The sequence below is a fragment of the Orussus abietinus genome, unplaced genomic scaffold, assembly GCF_000612105.2.
Source record: "Orussus abietinus isolate OABI.00-Male unplaced genomic scaffold, Oabi_2.0 scaffold435, whole genome shotgun sequence".
Lineage (NCBI taxonomy): Eukaryota > Metazoa > Arthropoda > Insecta > Hymenoptera > Orussidae > Orussus > Orussus abietinus.
In genome coordinates, this window is record NW_019394580.1 from 56,342 (window position 1) to 70,036 (window position 13,695).

Sequence of the window (13,695 nt, forward strand, 5' to 3'; positions counted from 1 at the left end):
ACAGACCTCCTGCGAACCCCCCCATCCATGCTCATGTCGCATCCTGTCAATAGAGCCATGAAATGAAACAGAAATAAATAATATTTCATAATACAGTGAGTAATCAGCCTGGTAGCTCGGGTTCGGCATGTTTTACATTATAAAAGAAGCCGATTTAATGGACGTGTCATTCAGTTCTAACAGAATACTGAAATAATTAACAAAGAGCGACTTGCTACTCGTGAATATATTTGCCATTGCAATAGCTGCACTTTCTAATCTCCGCCAATGCAATGGCAGTGGAAAACCGGCACGTTTAAATAAGTATCAGCTTTACTGATGTAACTTTTAAATATTGAAGTTATTTTATATGTTAATTGGGCGAATATATGAATAACATTTTGATAATAAGAGTTAAAGTCCCTTCAATGTTGATATCGAGAAGTAAAGGCAGGTAAAGGGTTATATGAAAATATGCATTTAGTTCTGACGGATTCAGGTGCGGTTGCAGCACGAAATCTGAACCATGCAAATTGTTTTGTGTGTACTTTTCTATATATTTTTGTTCCCCGTCGGAATCTGTTTTCAAGGGGTAAAGATGCCTCTCCATGGCACAGCTGATTACGTCACTGAAGCCGGACATGATTAATATTTTCTGGAAGGTCGCCGAATCGATATATTGTCGTACCTAGAACTAGAGTAACGTTTGATATTTTGTTGACATTTTGTTTACTTTGCGGAATATTTAGTATTCTTAGATTAGAGGGTACCGTAACAAGCGATGTCTAATATTGGTAAGTTTACATTCGACAGGAGGTGCACTTAATGTGATCGTCGCGAGTTTGAGGTTACGTACTGATGCATTAATTATTGTAGACGACAATAACAGCGAGGGATCAGGAGATACAGAATGCGAAAATGGGGATGGGAAGAAAGAAAAAGAAACTGAAAAGATCCTGATTATAGATCCAGACAGCGAAGTATGTTACCCTTTCAAATGACGAATAATTAGTTTTGTGCCACTGTTGAATTAATGTAAAGGTTTTGTAGCGGCGTAACCATTTATTATGAAAATTGAAAATGTTATGGCAATCAAATATGAAGCTTTATACTGATGTAACATTAGTATTTAGAGTTCACATAAAAAAATTAAGTTTTACAGACGATCAGTTTCATATTGTTTTTTTAATGTTGCAGGAGCTGGATTTTAATCACACACGGTTATCGAAATTAGAAAATTTAGAACCATTAACCAAAGTAAGAAAACTTTGCTTCACGTGGAACTTAATAAAGAAAATTGAAAACCTTGACACGCTTGTCACTTTGGAAGAATTGGAGTTACGAGATAACCAAATTACAGTTATTGAAAATTTAGATGCTCTTGTAAATTTGCAGTATGTATTATATTGGCCATTATTGACATTATTTAATCTTAAACTAAGTTATTGCTAGGTAATTTTTTTTTTATTTAGTGGGTATTAATCATTTATTGAGAACTCACTTCATATGTACAAATGTTATTATTAAGACGTTTAAACATTTCTAGAGTGTTGGACCTTTCTTTTAATCGAATTAAAAAAATAGAAGGATTGGAGAAATTGCTCAATTTACAGAAACTGTTTTTGTCATCCAACAAAATATCTCATATTGAAAATATTTCCCACTTGAAAAGTCTTACTGTACTCGAGTTAGGAGATAACAAGATTCGAGAAATCGCCAATTTGGAAGGTTTGGGAAATCTGACAAGCCTTTTCCTTGGAAAAAATAAAATTTCGAAAATTGAAAATTTAGAAACTCTACAAAACCTTGAAGTTTTGAGTCTGCAAAGTAATCGACTAACAAAAATTGAGAATTTGGAGCAGCTGAAGAAACTAGATCAATTATATTTGTCCGAGAATGGATTAACCAATATTGAAGGATTGGAAGAATGTTTAAAACTAACTACTTTAGATCTGGCAAATAATAAGATTAAAAAAATTCAAAAGATTGACCATCTGAATAACTTAGAAGAATTCTGGGTAAATATTGATACAAGGTTTATTACATTTTCAAGAAATTTAATTTTTAACGTTTAAAATCTTGCAAATGGTGAACAATGTATTTTCAGATGAATACTAATCAAATAGAGGATTGGACAACGGTAGAAATCTTAACTGCGAATAAGAAACTGAAGACTGTATATCTAGAGATGAATCCAATTGCCAAGGATTCCAACTACCGAAGAAAAATTAAGTTGCTGCTGCCGTGGCTTGTGCAGTTAGATGCAACTCTTTGTAGATGAATTTTGAATGTATATACGATATAAACACAGTATGAAAGAAATCGGAAGAACAACTACATATGAAATTTTTGAAGACTATACAAGTTTAGAATTTCATAATACAAATAGAACAAAGTAAATTTGTATTATTATGCCAGTAGCATTTTTTAGGAATTCTTTGTACAAAAATGATGGAATCTGCAATGAAAGATGCTATTTCTTTCTAAAATGTCAAACATCAAAACGGTACTGTATTTAAAAATGCTGTTAGAGTACCAGTCTAGTATTTTATGTAATGTTTATTTTATTAGAACAGTAGTATATCTATTTCCATTCTTGCACATTCTCTGAATATGCAAGATATAATTTAGTTGTTTTAACATATTGCTGATGACATTTAAAAGAAGAGTTCCATAATCAGTACAATTACTTTTCATTTACATATAAGGATATTTTTCTGTCCAAAATGGTGCCCATTATCTGCCTACAAAAAAAGATTTCTCAGTATTGATTTACATTGTTTTACATAAAATACATTAAACTCCAAACTACTCAGCAAAATGTTACTGTACGTTCATTACGTTTATGTCAATGTTTCATTTTCTGTCATTAAGATTCAAGCTTAATTCATCTATATGGTGCATTTTTACATTATTCTATTTATATCTGAAAAACATCAAATATAAAACCAGCATTGTAACAAATGTGTATCTACACCAGCATTGCATCTGTTATGTCCTATTCCACATTGTCATTCCTTTTTTTAATTGTTAATTAGTAACTTTAATTATAAATAATTGACTGTCGTATACAATACTACAAGAACCACTAATTATATTGTACAACATTGTAACAAGAGGCTTATTTATATTCATTAGAGATCATTTTCCCTGTTTCTTTAAGACAATCATCAAGCATGTGTTACATATTTTAACCTGTGATCCTGCTTCTAATTTTTTACAATGTTTATTATGAATTTATTTTGAAAGCATGTACGAAATGTAAGAAACAAATAAAGGAAAATAAAATGTCTCAACCATGTATGGTTGGATACCGATGTTGTACATGCAAATTTTATTTCATTCTTTCTTCTGTAACCTTATAGATATTAAGTGATTAATATTTATTAATGATAATCACAGTTACAACACAGTAATCTATACCTTTACATTTTAAGATCCTACGTGTGATCTGCATAAAATAAGAAGTACATCTCATGAACTGATCCATGCAAACAGAAATGTACATACACATCAGACAAATGTATTTCTTTTAGAATTGGCACTCCAAATAACCAATTAGTAAGTATTTGGAGCAAGATTTCAATTTGGAGTCTCTGATTATAGTTTTACCAATTGTGTTCAAAATATTGAATTAGATTCAATAATTCTATTTTGACGCGCGATATGCTTTTATTTTTTAATAAATCTATCAAAATACAGCGGTTAGGAAATCCGCACATTATCCGGGGTTAGTAACGTTTTTGTGGAGAAAAAACCATAAATTAATTATTTCTATCGGCAATGCTTTGTGTCCATCAAGGATTACCGTAACCGAAAGTAGTCTTGACAATCTATTCATTTATTACGACAGATTAACGTCATAATTAAAAAAAAAATCCGCCAAGACATTAATTTATAGACACTTTTCTCGCAATGGCAAAGGTAACGTTGGCATCTAAAGTTGCTCTCGCATTTAATATGCCTACGCGAACTGGCATCTTAAGGTCACAGGTAAATATAATGAATTCTTTAGATATCCATAATTCATTTTCAAATACCATATAACATTTCCTTTCAGTCACATAACCACAAACTCTAATACTTAACCCGTGCACTATACTAATTTATTCAAGTATTTCTGTAATACGCTGAACTCACTATGGCATTTTAAAAAATCGCGCCTTTTCAACGCAATCATACGAACAATTAAAGTGATTGTCGATCCGATTTTCAGAACATTCACAAGTTGTGATCTGTGCTAAAAATAGAAATTTATCCGTATACCTTTTTTGTTAGCGTTTGTCGAAATACTGATAAGGCGTAATCATGTAAGGAACGAATTAATGAATGGACGCGGCTGTGCGTGCCGTCCAGGCCATGGGGCAATGCGGCCGGTGATTGGTCGATTCGAATATAAGGTGCGCGCTGATTGGTTCGCGGCAGTCCCGCGAGCGCCGGCGTGCCGACAGGAATTGACTGTGACGTCACCGACGGCTCTCGCGGTCGGCCATTTTGTGAGTGTGTGCTCGATCGGGATATTTGTATTGAGAGAGACTGCTGGAGCAAAATCGAATGATTTAGTTTATTGATAGGTTCCCCGGTTATTGTATTACATGTGCTAAGTGCGAAGTATATTTATTGAACGTTGTCTAGGCCCATACGATGGAGGAGAAAGCATCACTAAAAGAGCTCGACCAGTGGATAGAACAATTAAATGAGTGCAAACAACTGACAGAATTCCAAGTGAAAACCCTCTGCGACAAGGTATGTGCTTCGCTTGCAAGCGTATTTTATCGCGAGAGCTCCTTTTCCTTTGATCCCTCGTTTTGGACGATTGGATGTTCAATAGAAGAGCCCTGTCGGCTAGTTGAAAGTCACGGAACCGTGGTAGACCATACCACTGATTCACGGCAAACAATTATGGACGATGTGTCATGCGAGACTGATAGTGAATATTTCTCCAGTAGATCGCGATATGAAATTGCAAAATCAAAAATTTACTACTTCCAGTGAAAATTTGCCAAACTGGCAGTAGAGCCTCACTTCGTATGCGATACTTTTGCCGTGCACGTACGACCAATGTGGAACCTACTTTGGTACCGATGCACTAGTACAGATAATTTTTGCCAATATACATAACGCTGTCTCGCGATCCCAATTAATACGTAAGAATTTGCAACAGGTGCATGTTATTGCTTTCGGATTACTATGTATTTGCTTTTCCTTGGCTGTCAAATGAATTTCAATGTATATGATTTTTCTCAATAGTGCGAAGTTCGATACAATATGATAGGTCTCTCAGAAGCGAACTATTGCTTCGTTGTGGAATAATACTGCCATACTGTATGCAAAGAGACTTAAAACATGTCGTTAATGTTTATGCAATTTCATGAAATTAAATAATGTTTCTCATAGTAAATTCGGTAGGAAGTGATGAAATCTAGTACCTGCTGCGTATCGCTAAAATGATATCTATGTATCCGCAGTGGATCATAATTTGCCTAGTTAACTATTATTTATTTAAAATCAAATATTTGTGTACTACTATAAAAATCATGTTAATCATGTTCCTGGTAGTAACTTTTTGTTACTCGTATTACATTGTTAATGATCTGTATTAAAATTATTCCTTTTTTCAAGTACATTTTGTATTACTTTTTTCATGTGTCAGGCCTTTAAGAATTTGGTTGTATTAAATTATAATCTACAACATATTTTTCCTTAACTTATATTAGAATTAATAATAAAATGGTTCAAAGTAGATTATTGTTGTGTCGCAGAAATTATTACTAGATTATTTATTAATAAATGTGTCTCATGTTTGAAGAAATGTAATTCAATATGTTATGTATAAATCCACATCATGCAAATTAAATTGCGTACTGTATTTAATGACATTTATTCTACTTCAAGAATTATATGTACTAATGATAACATTACAAACATACTTTTGAAACCTGCAAATAATGAATCAGTAGAAAATGTTGATACTTATTTTAATAATGATCATCGTTCTTATTACCATTCTCGATGTACCGTCAGTTTAAATGTTATCTATGTCATTGTTTTTCAGGCAAAAGAAATTTTAGCCAAGGAGTCAAATGTACAGGAAGTAAGATGTCCAGTAACAGTTTGTGGCGATGTTCATGGACAGTTCCATGATTTGATGGAACTATTCCGAATAGGGGGAAAGTCACCAGACACAAATTACCTGTTTATGGGTGACTATGTTGATCGTGGTTATTATTCTGTTGAGACTGTTACTCTCTTGGTAGCGCTTAAGGTAATACTGTAGTTGAGTTTCATTGTAGCTATATTATTGTACAATAAGGATAGGCAATATTCAAATTGCTTTACACCAAATTACCTTTAAAAGCAGTTGTGTCACAGTTTAACTCAGAGTCTTTGGTGACTCAGAATCGTAACAATGAATTAAAAGATATGGATTTTAATATCCATTAAAATGTACTCGAAATATTTCTTTTTTTCTAATTTGATTGAGAATTGATCTGAATAATTTTTTTTTTCTTTAAGTTTCTGCATGTAGTAATTTAGATATCTGCTTTTTCACTTTTGTGAATAATATATCAATTTTAGGAAATGTTGAATTAATAATGCAGTTATGCAAAATACATATAGTAATTTCCTGTTTAAAAATGAACATGATTTATCTTATATAGGTGAGGTACCGTGAAAGAATAACTATTCTACGTGGTAATCATGAATCAAGACAGATTACGCAAGTGTATGGGTTTTATGATGAATGTCTGCGTAAATACGGAAATGCCAACGTTTGGAAGTTCTTTACGGACTTATTCGACTTTTTGCCCCTGACGGCACTGGTCGACGGCCAGATATTCTGCCTTCATGGTGGTCTTTCACCCTCGATTGATACCCTGGATCACATTCGTGCCCTAGACCGCCTTCAGGAGGTTCCTCATGAGGTAATTCTACTGGCATGATTGAACACCAGGGTTGAAAAAATCTATTTTTACTTTTAACTGCTGTTACAATATTGTTATATTTTTTTAATTGATTATACCTTAAGTTTAATTGTGTGATTTACATTATGCATGTTCTATTGGGAAGTAACGTGTGGTATTATGTAGAATGTTCATCTGATACAAAATTTCATTCATAGGGACCTATGTGTGATCTTTTATGGTCTGACCCTGATGATAGAGGAGGGTGGGGAATTTCTCCTCGTGGTGCGGGCTATACCTTTGGCCAAGATATTTCTGAAACATTTAATCACTCCAATGGCTTGACGCTTGTATCTCGAGCCCATCAATTAGTTATGGAGGGTTATAATTGGTACGTAGATTTTACAAAATACAATAGTTGTTCCAAGGTTCAAGAGAAATCAAAATGTTAACATAATTGGAAAATTATTGTCCCTTTGCTGCTCCAGTTATTGATTAACTTTATTTTTCAGGTGTCATGATCGCAATGTAGTAACTATATTCTCAGCACCCAATTATTGCTATCGCTGTGGGAATCAAGCTGCGATTATGGAACTGGATGATGCATTGAAATATTCATTGTAAGTATTAGTCGAGCACTTGAGTACACAAGCTATAAACTTATACTATAAGATCCAATTTTTTTTTTCCAGCCTTCAGTTTGACCCAGCACCAAGGCGTGGAGAACCACACGTCACTAGACGGACGCCAGATTACTTCCTGTAAGCTCTTGGAAGTAGTGGTTAAGGTAGGGGAACGGAACGATGCTGGCTTTATAGCGATGCCACATAACATAACCTGTAATAGAACATCGGTACGAGTGTAAGGCCCCAAGCTGTTCTTACACGCCTTATATAGTATCAAGTATTATACCATGGCTCACTTTACGATGTCTCGCTGGGAGACGAAGCGCGCTCGCATACAAACCATACATTCTGACACGACCACACTTGTACACACAATTGAAGTAATGTACTTATGTACCGATTAAATTCATCAAAAGCATTCAGTTTTACATCTTTTGGTAAGTCAGTTATATTTTTACCACGAAACGTATAGGAACAGGTTTGAATGTGATCGTTACTGTAAACAAAATGTTCTGAAGGGCGAACGCTAACTTATTGTAAGTTGTCTGTCAAACCAAGAATTAAATCATCAAACGATCTTGAGGAAAAAGTTACGTTTTCCAATGTGTCGGGATTCACGTATAAAAGTTATAATTTGTAATCGGAGGTGTGTCACATTACGGCTGTTTGAATAGAACATGAAATGTTCCACTTAGAGGTCGTACGAGAAGGGTTGATGCAATAGTGAGTTGGCCAACATGCGGAAACTCAAAGCATTTAAGAACAGAAATATTATTTCCTCATGCTCATCCGTGTCTAGAGTGAAAATAAGATTTCTGAGAAGGCACACTTGCAAGCAACTCTGACTCTACGTAGTAATTTATAACAACGATGGGTCCATGATAAAATTTCTGATTAATTTCATTCGTGCATATAAGATTATACCGTAAGATACTTACAAAGTATTTGCAAATCTTTATATTACTTTCTGTGTTCCAGCTTGTTCAATAACTTGATTTAATATATCAGTTCTCGTACAAAAGAGTGGAACTTTTCCTTTCCGTTTCCTGTTTCCTATTGTTCTGTTCTTCGATCGAAGAATTAAGTACATAGCCTATCGTCAGTAGAAGTCTATCGATGTCCACATCATGCAACCAATGTATATACCTTCAAAGAATGTGTACTCGAAAGCCTACTTTTATATGCACGAATATCAGATTCTAGTAATAATCAGCCATTTTTTTAAAGGAGATTACACTCTTGCATCAAACCTTGAGAATTAATGCGAAACACGCAAATGATATATAAACTCACCGTTATGGAAATTGAAAATGATTTACGCGTGACGACATCGATGATCTTTTTACTAATTAATATAATAAAATGATGCTTCTGGTAAATAAAAGTATGTAATGCAAGCCAAATGAACCTACGTGTTGTGTCAAATCATTCGTACTCGTTGGTTCGACTATCTTGTGTACATGAACATCCGAAAATATAGAGATGTATTCGTAGAAATAAGCATGAAATTGAATATATGCATAATGAGTAACTAAAGTAGTGCTCCTAGAATGGTGGCTTTCATATAATTATTATACAAAGTTGAGGCGAACGTGAAATCAGTAGATGCACTTTCTAGTAATTTGTTAAGACTGTAAATCTAAAGCGTAGCACGGAAATCGAATGTCCCAAGTATCGCATCTCCATTCTGCACGATGCAGGCTGAGCATTTTCTTACTTTATATTACTCTACAAACGTACTTGCTGAATTATACTAATATAAGAATAAAATTTCCTAGACAGGAGGAAAAAAAACAACTCGTAGTATTATTATACGGTTGGATGAGTTAATAGCCGTACCTCTTATACATACATTAATTGAATAATAGATTCTAGAAATTGTATAGATCATTTTGTATTTGCACCATTTATTGTCTGTTTCGACATATTCATGCCATAAACAATCTTCGAAAAATCAGCCAAACCTGTAAACAGATACTTTTGTTGTACATCTTCGTGACGCGTATTTCAAAATATGTTTATGATTTTTACATTCATTAAAGACGTGTATCCAAAAATATTTAATTAATGTGTCGAATCCTGGTGTTAAAGAGTCATTCTTTATTCCACTTTTGCTTAAAAACGTTCGTTACAAATGTACAAGATGTAGAATTAGTGAATACGCACAAATTATTTTATTTAATTAGTGATGAAGTCCGAAATAACACTAATGGGATTTCGTGCTTAATATCCGCATGTTCTCTGAAACGAGGAGTGGACATTCTCAGACTACAGTTATGCAATTTTAAGTATTATCCTTGTGCGTGTACACGAGTTTTGTTGTTTTAGCCTGCACGTACAAATTTCACTAGAGTTTTATTAAAACCATCTCTTAAAATTTGTCCATTTAGTCAAAATTCATGATGGCGTAATAAATGCCAAGAAGTTGAAATTACAATACTTATTTGCCACAGGAATTATTCATAGTAAAAGTGATGTATTTAGGCAATTGTTGGCATCATTTTCGTATTTTTATTATTTACTTTCATGTTCATTCATAATTAAGAAAATAAATAAAAAGTACAAAAATGCCCAGAATACACTTTAGTTTCATTAATTGAGAAATGTTACAAATGTGTGAAATACATTTTTTTTTTTTAATAAATTTACACCTTCACGTACACAGCAATTACTATCTTACGTTTTTGCGTGATAAATATTCCGCCGTTCATAAGGAGAATAAATGTGAAGCTTAAAAATAATTATAGTTACTTTGCAGTTACCTAATGGGTACACAAGTCCTAATTGTCAATATCATAATCCAAGTTAACTTGCAAAAGTTTTGTTGTTACTAATTTCATTTTTATTCCTTGAAACCCGAACCATTTGTAATATTTTACGTAACTTCAAAATTTATTTATACATATACATATGTTTCTTACCCATGTGCTTAAAGAATACATGCAATTACAACATATGAAATATTTTTACATCGATAGACTTAAATGAAAATGTATAAAAATACTTATGCTATTGTCTTTTGTCTCAGGAGTGAACACACTTCAGCACGTTACATTTTATTTTTAAATTAATATTCACCTATGAATGATCAATATTTGTACTCTAAATTGAATTTACATACACTAAAATTCGACATTCAATGTAATCATATTATTTTCTCATTTTTATGAAATGTTATGTGTAACAAGATGTTTACAAAAGTAATATTTATTTTTAGAGTGTACATTTTCATTGTCATTTTGATGGATACATCTTTTTATTCCGTCTTTATATATCGTACACACATTTATAAACCTTGTGCTTCTGACGCTCCTTTTACAAATTCCTGGCATACTGATTACATCAGTAATTGTCATTAAAATTTAACAGTCACTCTCGTTATTCATTGGTAACATTTTGATTTTTGTTCTGCTTAAAAGTAAGTATAATTGTTGAAATTAAAGTAATGAGTTTAGTACTCTTGCATCATTGATTAAATAGATACTACTAAATTTATGACAATTGAACTAGTCAGCAGATACAAAATTTAATGTCACAGTCAATTTGTGATTGCTTTTGAAGCATACACCAGTTTTAGTTCTTCCCTTCCTACCTGTTACTTAATTAAGTTTATCAAAATTTTTAGAATTTCGTGTATTAATTTCTAATCAATTTCTTATCTAGCATTACTAGCTATAGTTTTTGTCTATTGGTAACTATTTCACGAACTATTGTTAAACCGATATGCCTGTATCTAAATTCAATAACTGTTTCATAATTTCATACGTTGTAAAACTAACTGCTACCATTGGAACAGCTCGTACATAATTTACACTCATTCCACGAAACAGGCCTTTTATAAAACCATTTTCATTGCGGATTATTCCTAACGTTGACATCATACTAGAACTGCAAAATACGTTATTATTACTTTAACAATATTTTCAAACAACAGGAAAAAAGGTTAAACAGTCTGATGTTAAAATCGATAAAGCATATATCATTGAGTTTACCCGTATTTGTGAGTGTCTGGATTCATCATGGCTAATTGCATTCGTCTTCTGGTAACATCAAGAGGATAAGAAAACGTTTGTGCAACCGCACCAGCAAATCCTCCACAAAGAAATTTAGCTGGCAGGGATAAAACGAGTCCACCTAAATTATAAATATAGAAAATCATTCAGTCATGCTATTAAGAATAACAGTCAGCTGTTTTTAATCATTGTACAAACCAGTGTTTTTGTCGCATTTATTGCAGAGGTACTGTGGTGCATATTTCATGCTCAGATATTTTAATTTTTCAAAAACATAAAACGAGAGACCTGCGTAAGGCATCATGCCCATAATTGTTGGCACAAATCCTCTGTATAGGGCTCTGATTCCTCCTTCCTGATAGGAGACCGTTGCAGAAATGTAGTCGTTTTTACCACTAATTTAAATGGTACCCTTTCATGTTAAGTATTGACCTCACCTCTTTAAAAATAGAAGCTGCAGCATGAGCTATTCCAGAATAAACATGTTCTCCAGTTACTTGAAAAGCTAAGCGAGCTCTGATAATATCAAGTGGGTAGGTAAAGGTAACTGCCGTGACGCCTGCACATGATCCAGCTAAGAATTTGTCTATGTGTGAACGTTTCTCAAATAGATCTCCTAAACACTGTCAAAGATTATTACAACCTGAACATTATTAGAAACCTTACATTTGTGGTCTTTATCACAAAAATATATATGTGTATGATTTTTATCTTTAACAGAATATACAATTAAAAAAAATGCCATTTGTTCATGTTACATAAAATCTTATTCTCGATATAATTTATGCAATAGAAGGCACTAACTTTACTATAAAATTCAAATGATGTGAACTGTAGAGCTCCATATGGAAATATCCTGACCATCTGTGCTCCATTTCCTTTGTACAATGCAAAAAAAGTCTCTCGTTTTATAATTTCCTGTAATCCTGAGAATACACCTGGAAAACAGATTTTACATTCTCGCTTGCATTTCATAGAATTTCAGTACGTCAAAAGCAGGTCGTTTGTTACCTAAATGTTTGTAATGTCTGTTGTGAGCTTGGAGCAGTATTTTTATCCTATCAAGAGGAGCCACTGACGTTTTTGAACACATTCCAGCAATACCTATGACAGCATATAAAACATGAGGATTCTAAAACATTAAATGCACGCAATAAATCACGTAAGTCAGTGAAATATTGCATTGGCTCGAGGGAGCAAATGAAACTCGTAACATGTTTAGACTACAGTAGCATACAAATATCAGACATTGCATTATATCACGTACACGCAAATAGGTGTTCGCATATACTCTTTCTTGTTTTTCTGTACGCTTTCATAATCTCAGTCCATAGGTCAGACATACCTCCGGCGAAGAAAGTCTTGACTGCAAATTCCAATTTTCTTTCCTCAGCTCGACCAGCATGTAGTGACATTATTCCTCCTTCTATGAAACCGTTTCAGACAGAGATTTGCGAGTAAATTCAGTGATTGGGGAGCAACAAATAACGCTAGATAAATCTGTCGAGGAAGATGAATCCAAGACCGCCAGGAGAACACTGACCTGTGGAAAACGCTCGCGGCTGTAAAAAGGTCAGCGACCTTGACCGACGTTTCTTTACGTGTCGAGAGAGTTAAAGGTTGAGTTAAAATTCCCTCGTCCGTTCGTGCAAGTGACAATCTACTTCTTGGAGCCCCCACTCAACGGTCCAACTGATCTCTCCGACAGCCGCCGACAGCAATCAACGACTCGACGCATCCGGCCCCGCTCGTTCCCAACGACATCAGCCGAAACTGCATGAATATTGCAAATGCGAGACCGATCACCTGTCATGCATCTAACTCTCGGCCGCTGAAGCCGCAGAACACTGTTAAATACAGCCGACTACAGTTGACACGTGCTCAAGCACGCTGTCCCGTCGAACTTTCACATTTTTCTGTGATAAGTAAAGCGTGTCAAACAAAATGGAGACTGGAAAAAAGTCTAGTGACGCCATATTGAATCGTTGAACCAAATTACATTAGCAAGTATAATATGTGTTTTTCAGGTATCTGTTACAAATGGAACATTAAGGAGCGATTAGTAACATTATTCAGATTTATTTAACTCATGCACGTTCGGTAAACACGATGCCGGTAAGAAAAATCCATTTACTTGATAAACGCTAATGACGATTTGAAAAAAGCGCCGTT

At 33.9% G+C, this 13,695-nt stretch overlaps 3 protein-coding genes across 4 annotated transcripts; 2 read left to right on the plus strand and 1 right to left on the minus strand.

Moving 5' to 3' along the window:
* The first annotated feature begins 514 nt into the window (after positions 1 to 514).
* On the plus strand, positions 515 to 3,303 carry LOC105703307 (protein phosphatase 1 regulatory subunit 7). The gene is made up of 5 exons (XM_012431609.2): positions 515 to 773; positions 856 to 959; positions 1,177 to 1,373; positions 1,526 to 1,997; positions 2,087 to 3,303. Exons 1-5 carry the CDS (start codon positions 761 to 763, stop codon positions 2,258 to 2,260), a joined length of 960 nt encoding a protein of 319 aa, XP_012287032.1. The 5' UTR covers positions 515 to 760; the 3' UTR covers positions 2,261 to 3,303.
* A 1,164-nt stretch (positions 3,304 to 4,467) lies between these two features.
* LOC105703312 (serine/threonine-protein phosphatase 2A catalytic subunit alpha isoform) lies at positions 4,468 to 9,587 on the plus strand. The gene is made up of 6 exons (XM_012431619.1): positions 4,468 to 4,725; positions 6,035 to 6,244; positions 6,642 to 6,905; positions 7,103 to 7,275; positions 7,397 to 7,504; positions 7,577 to 9,587. Exons 1-6 carry the CDS (start codon positions 4,624 to 4,626, stop codon positions 7,647 to 7,649), a joined length of 930 nt encoding a protein of 309 aa, XP_012287042.1. The 5' UTR covers positions 4,468 to 4,623; the 3' UTR covers positions 7,650 to 9,587.
* A 794-nt stretch (positions 9,588 to 10,381) lies between these two features.
* On the minus strand, positions 10,382 to 13,482 carry LOC105703311 (graves disease carrier protein). 2 transcript variants are annotated; one of them, XM_012431618.2, is made up of 8 exons: positions 13,067 to 13,482; positions 12,869 to 12,949; positions 12,535 to 12,627; positions 12,328 to 12,461; positions 11,961 to 12,146; positions 11,722 to 11,878; positions 11,503 to 11,644; positions 11,224 to 11,398 (listed from the first exon to the last, which is right to left on the minus strand). In XM_012431618.2, exons 2-8 carry the CDS (start codon positions 12,936 to 12,938, stop codon positions 11,224 to 11,226), a joined length of 957 nt encoding a protein of 318 aa, XP_012287041.1. In that variant the 5' UTR covers positions 12,939 to 12,949; positions 13,067 to 13,482. The 2 variants fall into 2 exon arrangements, with proteins under 2 accessions (XP_023288531.1, XP_012287041.1); XM_023432763.1 differs by lacking the exon at positions 13,067 to 13,482 and having other exon boundaries at positions 10,382 to 11,398; positions 12,869 to 12,938.
* Between the last annotated feature and the right edge of the window lie 213 nt (positions 13,483 to 13,695).

Coding starts and splice junctions, on each gene's coding strand:
- LOC105703311 (XM_023432763.1), bottom strand. CDS start 12,938: ATGTCACTACATGCTGGTCGAGCTGAGGAAAGAAAATTGGAATTTGCA. Junction 12,462..12,534: donor CAGACATTACAAACATTTAG/GTAACAAACGAC, acceptor TCTGTTTTCCAG/GTGTATTCTCAGGATTACAG. Junction 11,645..11,721: donor TAAATGCGACAAAAACACTG/GTTTGTACAATG, acceptor TTTATAATTTAG/GTGGACTCGTTTTATCCCTG.
- LOC105703307 (XM_012431609.2), top strand. Junction 960..1,176: donor TTATAGATCCAGACAGCGAA/GTATGTTACCCT, acceptor TTAATGTTGCAG/GAGCTGGATTTTAATCACAC. Junction 1,998..2,086: donor ATAACTTAGAAGAATTCTGG/GTAAATATTGAT, acceptor ATGTATTTTCAG/ATGAATACTAATCAAATAGA.
- LOC105703312 (XM_012431619.1), top strand. CDS start 4,624: ATGGAGGAGAAAGCATCACTAAAAGAGCTCGACCAGTGGATAGAACAA. Junction 4,726..6,034: donor TGAAAACCCTCTGCGACAAG/GTATGTGCTTCG, acceptor ATTGTTTTTCAG/GCAAAAGAAATTTTAGCCAA. Junction 6,906..7,102: donor TTCAGGAGGTTCCTCATGAG/GTAATTCTACTG, acceptor TTTCATTCATAG/GGACCTATGTGTGATCTTTT.